Below are 9,302 nucleotides of genomic sequence, written 5' to 3' on the forward strand. Positions count from 1 at the left end.
CGTGAAATATTTGTAATGCATTAGTGATTCGAACGAATTACTGCCCATAACTATTGGTATATTATTAGACCAAGCCTGCTTATCGACGAATATGTCAAGTGGATCCTTTGTAATTAGTGCATCTGGCGAGGTTTCACTTTCAATTGTTATGGAAAAAACATAAAAAAGGCATTGTTCTTGCTCGCCCGGTGTCCAAATTTGCAGATCGCTAAGGCGCTCCGCTTCTAGCGACATTAAATATGCCAAGATTTTGCGATTATCCCTTTCGCCCTCATAGCCCAAATGTTTGGCAAAACGATACTCCAGATCTGGAGTTTTAGGTATATGCATTTGAGTGCCACTCATTAATATCACTTTGTGGAAGAGCGTTTCACATTTTGGTGCCATCATTAGCATATGTGCAGCAGAACTGCCTGAACTGTGTCCATACAGTGTAATGTTGCTGGGATCACCGTTGAAGTTGTGACAGTTGTGCTTTATCCATTGCAGAGCTAAATATATATCCTTGAGGCTAGCATTACCTGGCACTTGGAGTTCTGGTTCAGGGAAGCTCAGAAAACCTGGAAGATATACTTGCACTTCTTATTTAATACATAACTTAATACAGTATATTTTGCTTTGCTGCCTCTATCCTTAAGTGCACATTTAAAATACCTACCCTAAAATGTGCATCCGAGGCATTATTTTTAAAATTTATAAGGAAACTGCTCCGATAGATGCATACTGGCCCTATTTTGCTCATCTCGCAGAACAACGATAATGGCTATCAATTTATGTAGTTATATAGATAATTAGATAGCAATCGGTAAAAATTTCGCTTGCAGTAATTTCTACATGGTAAGTGCTCCTCCAATATTTGGTTTCATAGGGATTCGGATACCTTCCTCATTGAAGTAGTAAGGAAAATTCGCTTAAGTGCCTTTTTCGGTTACGTGCACAAGTTTTTCGTGCAAAGAAGGATGTGCAGCTAAGCAAAATATACTGTACACGTAAAAATGTGGCTTGTTTCGAAATATGTATTCACCGACACTTCAAAATGTGTGTGCACTTTTTCGAACTCTTTTTATACGCGGTTACTCGCGGGGTGTTGCCAAGCCAATTTTAAAGCATTTTTTTTAACCGAAAGAGCGGAAATAACAAGCGTATGCCAGCTGATAAAGTGGGTCAATACACTTAGTTAATAGAACGGGCGAGATTCACATACAAGTAAAATTTATTAAAAAATCGATAAAAATATCGATAACGAAATAGATAAATAATCGCAAACAAAATCGATCACAAAAATCGTTTAGAAAGTTGATAACAAAACCGATAAATCATCGATAACAAAATCGACAGCAAAATCAATAAATATTCGATAACAAAATCGATAAAAATATCGGTAACAAATTAGATAAAAATATCGACAACAAAATCTATAACAATTTCGATAACAAAACCCATACAATATCGATAACAATCCGCTAGAAATATCGATTACAAAAAATCGATAAAAAATATCGATAACCACATCCATAACAATATCGATAATTATGTCGATACGTTCCGAAGATATCGATAGCAAAATCGGTAACATTATCGATAAAAATATCGATAACATAACCGATAAAAACATCGACTGATATATCGATGAGTCCCGAGAATCCCGAAAATCTCTAAAATCCCAAAATAGTTCACACATTGAGTCTCTGGATCTCCATCTATATCCTTTTCTCTATAATTACCTTTATTTTAATCTTTCTTCCTCTGTCTTCATCTTTACTTTTATCGATATCATAGCACATATATAAGCACATATAGGCCACTCAAAGAGGGAAGAAAAAATCAGTGTCGGGACCTGGAACTGACAGTAAAGTTCTCACTACATTGAGGCAGATATTTAGCAATTATTCAGGATGAGATGCTGGAAATCTTAACGATCAATAGGTTGATCCTCTCCAAACTTTACAAGGAGTATTTTAAAGTTCTTTAACTCTTGGTCGCCAGAAACCCGGAAATATTGTGCTGAATACCAGGTCACTGCGGGCTCGAAAGAAAGGTGGCAAACTGGCGATAGAAAATTCATCGTCCGTCTTTATGTGGCCGGAAGCACTTTGTATACCCAGCTCGTTCTGTGAGACTTACAATTACCGAATTGATAAACCCTAGAAGTCAGAGTAAATACTGCAGAGCAATATGAGGCTTTCGATTGAGAGGACACACAACTTTTGAATAAAACCGAAATGCCCGTTTGCTCACAGGGTACCCCACCGGCCATAAAAATCTACACTCTCACATGCACTGCTTCCGTCTGACCAAGGATGGCGGCTCGTATATTTGTTTTGAAAAATAAAAGCCGCTAGGGAGCATTCCGTGTGATTGTATGCATTGGCTAGTCTAAGGGTAAAATAGTAGAATTCATTCACATTCAAACCTTTCATTGGAGATTGAGAGATTGGAGTTAGCGAAATTTGACCCGCCCTAATATACATACATAGATAACAGGGTAGAATTTTTCATAGCCGTTGGAAAAGCTTTTTTAAGTTTTTTATGAGCTCCCTCTCATAGCGTTATAGAGAGAAAGAAGATGCCAAACGAAAAAAACTATGCATCACTGAAGAAAATTTGCATGGATTCTAGTGCACTGAATCCTATGTAACAGGAACTAAGCAGATTTGCATCTGGACAATGACAACGACCGCGAAAGCTGTTTTGTTTTTGCCGTTTCAATAACAAAAAATGCACACTTTTGTTATGGGTTCCAAAACATTTAAATTCTTCTGTTCCTTTTGCTGTACTACTACATATTTATTTTAATATATATGTATATTTCTTTTATTTTTTGTACTCACCCAAAGCTCCCAAACGAAATCCAATACTTATGAATATAACTTCCGTCATCATAACGTAATCAGGACCCCAATCTGAGCGTGAAGCATCGCCCGTTGTAAATCGTCCACCAATCAGGTATACAATGACGGGTAAGGGCTTTTCGGAGTTTAGCTATTTTTTATGAGAAAAAGGATATGGTTTTCCTGTTATAGAAGTTATAGAAATATTTTGGCAACACCAATGATTGTCGAAACTGACCTTTTTCGCGTAAACATTCAAATACAAGCAATCTTCAGATCCTTCAACTGCACCCGAATAACGATTTGTTTGTATGCACTTGGGTGGACACTTAGTACAATCGCGCACGTCTAGCCAAGGTTCTGCCGGCTGTGGCGACTTAAATCGCAACTCTCCAAGCGGTGGCTTGGCGTATGGTATGCCATCAAAACAATAGTACGCATCACCGTAGATTCCTTCACGAAACTGACCTTTCACCTTGCCGTGTGTGGTCGAAATTATTGGTTGATGAATATCTTTTGCAATACTAAAGGTAGGCAATATGTATGTATGGATGTATGTTAACTCCTTATTCTAGCTTTTTTTTGTCTTTTATTCCAATGTACTTACTATGAGCCCATTGCGAACGTAACTGCCCAATTTTTAAAAGAATTTCAGACCGAGACTCCACTTTTACCAATATATATTGGTTTGCTTATTTACTATATAACTGCAAGCTGCCTACATACACATATATATATATATATGCATGGGTAAATACTTACGTATTTATCAACAAGTTGAACGACTTCTTACACAGAAAGTTAAGTAAAGAAATACACGTTCGCAAGAGGAACTTTATAAAACCGGAGCAAATATTCGAAAAATGGGTTAAACTTATACAGATTTAAAGAGGTATTAACCACGTCAAAATGGATGTTAATATATGTATGAACAACCATTAAGGTGTAACACCTAAGAAGTTGCGGAATTACAAAATTTACTATATTTTTAAAACTTCCGCCGAAATTTCTTTATTTTGATTACCTTGCTTGGACACATGAAGGAAGCGCCTACATGCAAGTGGCTCCAAGGGAAAATTGAGGAGGTGAAACAAAATTCACGAGAAGTTTTCAGATTACATTATCGAAAACGGTATTTTATACCGCCACATCGCAGTACAGATGGACGACGACGACGCAATCCCATGGAAATTTTGTGGGGTGAAGCCATTGCGTAACAGAGTGCTACAGGAAGTGTACGACAATCCAACTGCCCGACACATGGGTTTCCGGAAAACAATCGCACTAGTGGTCACCCGCTATTATTGGCCCGGAATGTTCTGGGATTTAAAAAGGTACGTACGACAGTGTCCGTCCTTCCAAACGTACAAGCCGAACCAGCAGCAAGCTGACTCAGATCATGGAGGAGCCACTACCACGGTCAAAGCACGAAAAAATACCATGATGATGGTCTTCCTTGAACACTTTGCTAAGTGAGTTGAGGTGACCGCCGACAACCTTAACAAAGCGTTCCGAGGACGGATACTGGCCAGATTTGGCATTCCAAAGGTAATAATTACCGATAATGGCGCTCAATTCACAAGTAGACAGTTCAAATGGCTCTTACAAGATTACGGGGTCAAACAGCAGCCCTATTCACCACAAAAGAATCCAACAGAGAGGGCCAACCGAAACATAAAGAGGATGTTGGTGCAGTTAACGGGCGAAGAGCAGCAAATTTGGGACAACTTGTTGCGATTGGGTACAGCCCTTCCATCCTGGTACAAGGCCATGAGCCGCGGCCAACGAACGTGCTATATGATGAAGAAACGTTTCGCAGAGGTGAGACGAAAACCACACCGAACGAGAAGGCGATGAAGATGAGAGAAATTTTCTCAATCTGAAGCGAGTTTTTAGAAAAAAATATTAAAAGCTAATTTCATTTACAAAAAAAAAGTAGATTTTTAATGGTATTTTCAAACAGGTCTAGCTCCCGTATAACGTATATATTTCCATTGGAAAAACAATGCCGATTATTGTGTATGGAGAGTGGTGAATCCTAATGTAAGCCGCACTTTCAAAAAAATCTGAAAAACCGGATTATAGAATTGAAAATTTAGACGCAACTTTGCAGAATTTTTATAATTTTTGGCAAAACTTGTTAAAATGTCGCGTTTCAATTTATTTATTTACCACTTTATGTGTACAGGTTAATGATAAATTTGTATTAATCAGTCTGTGTGCTTAAGGCGAGGTTTGAAGGTCCAAACCCAGCTCGACTGGAGTTTTTCTAAGTTTGACAAGTAGGACAAAGCTCTGTGCAGATAATTTTATACGAGTATAAGGTGCGAACACCGAACAGCCGAACAAATATTCACTTTATATCCTACTAGCTAACTTGGCTTGTACTTGTATCCACAGCGTAGTACGCCATAAGCATCATCCATGAAGTGTTCGGTACCAATTAAAAGTTACTGGAGTGACATGGCATGTGATGAAAAGAATATCTCAGCAGGGAGGGGTGCTATAGCCACTTTCTGTAGTTCATGGTATTAAGTGAACTATTAGACACCTTTAAAGGAATACGATGAAATCGGCACTGTGTAGTGTTTTTACTTATTTAAATGGGCATGAGTATCAACTACACTCTAAAAAAATTATGTTAATTTCCTAGCTAAAAGGTAGGTTACTGGTTTCCTACCTTATTATTGGCGGAATTATATGCGCGATTATTCAACGTATAGTTTGTTTAAATTTCGGACTTTTTAGAGTGTCATATAGCTGCTGTGGTGTGCGGAAATTTACTACGAAGCTACAAAATACATATCTGCTGTTTGACTTCTCCCGTAGAATTGTGTAAAGCCGCTAACAAAAACACGAAAATGTGTAAACGAGAAAAATAAATCTTCTTCGTGTAAGTTCACCAAACAATTTTAAAGCTAAAAAAAAAGGTACTCGATTTATAGTCTCATTTTTAAACAGATTTTTTTTTGGAGTGTAGCGTCAAATCGCAACGTCGACCATAGTCATCTCACGGTTTTTGCACTTTGGAGATCTAGTCTGATAGAAAGCACTGGATAAAAGTAGCAATCAGAATTAATTCGAACAGAGATTGTAAAGACACTTTGGAATAACGCCGATGAAGGGCATAATAGACCTACTGGTCGCAATGCTTTAATCAATTATCTAGAGGGATGTGCCTTTCGCTGGCTGCCGTAGAGGTTATTTACAGTGGCCAAACTTGCTCTTGAGCTAAGGTGGCAGTCCCGGATGTGACTTAGACAGTTAGAGATTGTCATTTGTGATACCAAATTCCGGACGGCGGCCAAAACTTAATCGATAAAGCGAACGAGCCGAGTATGTAGTTAAAAATTCGGCTAAACTCAATATCCCAATGATCTTAGTCTCGTGAACGCTGGGTACTTTTGAAAGCAGTGATGAATTGGCTCGACCTACTCAAATTTCAGGCAACTGCGGCACACCATTCGGAAAGTAACCCGTCAAAATCCCCACCAAGATTTAGAGCTGTGGCTCTGTAAGTGTGAGTAGAGTTCTCGGCTGCCCCCTGTCCCCCCTTGGCCTTGCAATCAAGAGTGTATCACTGGCGATCAATGGCCGCTCCAACCGCACTTATCCAATGATAAAGCTTAAAGGGTATCTTTCCTAACCAATTCGCCGGCCACATAGTTAGTATCCTGCAATGATGCTGTAATCCCAAATGAGCCTAATACAGAAGTATTCCGACGTAACTGAAAGAGAGAGCAGACGTTTCTTAACTAAATTAGAGCACACCTCCAACGCACTTAAGGCCTTGGTAGCCGCTTGGCTATGAGAATAAATTCTCACTTCCCTAACTGTCATCGTACTCATGAGCAGTAACTCCACTGCCTTCTTAATAGCAGCTACTTCTGCCTGAAACCTGAATTTAATACTGATGGGAAGCTCTCGACAGAAGACTCCACCATTAACCCAGCCTCTGAGGGAGGGATAATACTTTCAAACACACTTTCTTTACCTAACTTTATCATGCTTGCATAAAGGCTTGAAGATGACTTTAGGACTAAATGTGATGAGATATTGATAGAGTTACCTCGGATGCAGATGAACTTTTGCACTCAGCACATTCGAACTCAGTACTCAATTTGTAAAACGTCCCTTTGACTCGGCTTTTGGTTAATGGATCGCTTTCACCGCAAATTGATGACCATTGAATGCCTCCCGAAAGATAGAAATTTTTGAATTTCAAAAAAGTAAATTAAATTATACGGTATTTATGTATCTATGTATATAGTATAATGTAAATAGTTGCCCTTCGATAAAAATACAAGCATGTGATTTTCTTAATATATCGCGTTGAGTAACCAAATTTACTGTCTTGCTTTACGTAGTACATTACACAAAAAATAAAATCGCTCTTATGGTCTGATTATGGCAACTTAACGTAACTTATAAGCTCTCATTTAAAAATTATGTTAAATGGATTTTACTTTTAATTTAACAGCCGAAACTTAATGCCACGTCGAAATCTGTTTCATTTTGATTTTCTAAGTCCTAAGTCCCTTTAAGTTAAGTTAAGTTGCCATAATCAGGCTATTAAACTTTAGCTGACGCATAAACATAACATTCTTCATAAAAATACTGCTACTTAAACACAATTTTTTACTATCCGCGTGCCCAGCGAGCACTTGTCATTCTTCCTCAACCTCATACAGACTATCCCATACTTGCAGCTTATGCATCTCCGGTAGCTCGATAACTTCTAAATGTTCCCCAACATTCAAACAATGCAGTTTCCCATCTGACTGCAATGGCATCCATTTGCTCTCACCGAGCTTTTCACAGCTTGGATCTGAGTTTGCAGCAAATGATGTCCAAATATCAATTTTACGCTGGATTGTACGAAATTCTGGTGTATCCTTATCCAACTTCCAGGCAAAGTTGCCATAGAAAAGATATGAGTGATCATCAACATGAGAAACTCCGCGTACTTCCTTGCCGCAGTAACCGATGCGCTGATGATTAAATTCGGGCGAATCAAAGTCGAAACGGTAGAGGTAGGTAGGTGCGCGTGCGTGTCGTAGACGTGCCTTTACGGTGCGCAATATGGGATGCCAGAATACTTTATAGGAAGCATACTACAATCAGATAGGGGGAAAAACCAAAATCAGTGAAATAATATAAAAATTTACATATAATACCCGAAAAAACTAACCTCGCAATAGTTGAGCACATGCTCCATGCGCAGCTCCTTTTCGGCAAAATGTGTTTCACGCAACTTTGAAGCCAATTCCTTTTGCTTGTCTAGATCATGCTTCTGCTTCAATTCCAGTGGCAACATGTGCTGATGATTCTCATTCAGTTCGTGCAACAAATACGGTGCCATGTGTATGCGTGCAAACATCAGTAGGCCCTCAAAGGATGTGCCACTAATTATGAGTGGTATGTCGTTGCCCCAGGCATTTGCGAACAAAGTGTGCGGCTGTTTTGGTATAATACAGTTGTCTGTTAGATACGGTTCTACCACAGGACCAAATGCGAATAGACAATCATCCATATTTTCCTCTCTCGTCAACAAATACGGGCGTACTAACTCCTCAGCGGGCAAATGTTGCAGATAATCTAGCACACTTCGAACGCTTCCATCGCCAGTATAGCCATTTGCTTGCGCCAGGCGCTTTGGTAATTCTTTGACTGGTGACAGCGCCCATGGACATAGGACTGTGCCTGACATTAGTATCGCTTTGTGGAAGAGTCCTTTGGCTAACGGTGTGAGCATCATATAATGTGTGGATGCAGCACCAGCGCTCTCACCGAAAAGTGTTATATTTTTTGGATCACCATTGAAAGCGCTTATATTATCAGCAACCCACTGGAGCCCGAGTAGCTGATCCTTGAGGCCGGCGTTGCCAGGTACACCAACTGCGGGATCAGGTAGGCTGAGAAAACCTGCAGGTAAAAAATTTACTTATAAGAGATATACCGTATATAAATGTACATTAGGGTGCATCATTCTCCATAAAAAAAAAAACCAATCGAAAATATAAATGGAGATTTACCTGTGCAAGACCGATTTGAAAGTATCTCAAAAAACTTATAATTTTTATTCGTTTGAAACCATTTTTAAAATTTTGTATAGGGACCTATTTAGTTTTGATAACAATGATAACCTGAAGCCCAGGGTCACTCTTTAATAGTAAATAAATTTTGCTTCATTCCGATAACACAGACCGTAGCGCTTTGATATCGGTTCCGGAAAGCAACTTTAGCCCAAGAATCTCAAGCAGGGAGGAGGTTAAAGAAGGTATTAACACTCCACTCGATAGATAATATTGACGTCTATACAGATGGCTTGAAACTCGTCGGTAAGATAGGTGGGGGGGGGGGGGGTCTTTTCTTAAGAAACCGTCCTATAAAAATTTTTGTTAGGTTACCGCTAAGAATCTTTTAACAGAACTGATTGGAAGAGACGTGATCATTTTTAATAATAGCCAG

The 9,302-nt window shown here is 39.0% G+C and overlaps 2 protein-coding genes across 2 annotated transcripts in view; both read right to left on the bottom strand.

The window, feature by feature from the left end:
- The window catches only part of LOC118741348 (esterase B1-like), a gene marked incomplete at its 5' end in the record, with an annotated part of 11,718 nt that extends 4,662 nt beyond the window's left edge, over positions 1-7,056 (bottom strand). Inside the window, 4 exons of the mRNA XM_036473326.1 lie at positions 1-560; positions 2,832-2,982; positions 3,070-3,306; positions 6,901-7,056. Of these exons, the coding sequence (XP_036329219.1) occupies positions 1-560; positions 2,832-2,982; positions 3,070-3,306; positions 6,901-7,056 (1,104 nt within the window). The remainder of the gene's footprint in view (positions 561-2,831; positions 2,983-3,069; positions 3,307-6,900) is intronic.
- Positions 7,057-7,142: 86 nt separating this feature from the next.
- The window catches only part of LOC118741561 (esterase B1-like), a 17,582-nt gene continuing 15,422 nt past the window's right edge, over positions 7,143-9,302 (bottom strand). Inside the window, exons 4-5 of the mRNA XM_036473563.1 lie at positions 8,023-8,756; positions 7,143-7,945 (exon numbers count right to left, since the gene is read on the bottom strand). Coding sequence (XP_036329456.1) covers positions 7,499-7,945; positions 8,023-8,756 — 1,181 coding nt within the window. The 3' untranslated portion in view covers positions 7,143-7,498. The remainder of the gene's footprint in view (positions 7,946-8,022; positions 8,757-9,302) is intronic.

Source organism: Rhagoletis pomonella, unplaced genomic scaffold (genome assembly GCF_013731165.1).
Source record: "Rhagoletis pomonella isolate Grant_MI unplaced genomic scaffold, Rhpom_1.0 Rhpom_scaffold_00001, whole genome shotgun sequence".
NCBI classification, from domain to species: domain Eukaryota; kingdom Metazoa; phylum Arthropoda; class Insecta; order Diptera; family Tephritidae; genus Rhagoletis; species Rhagoletis pomonella.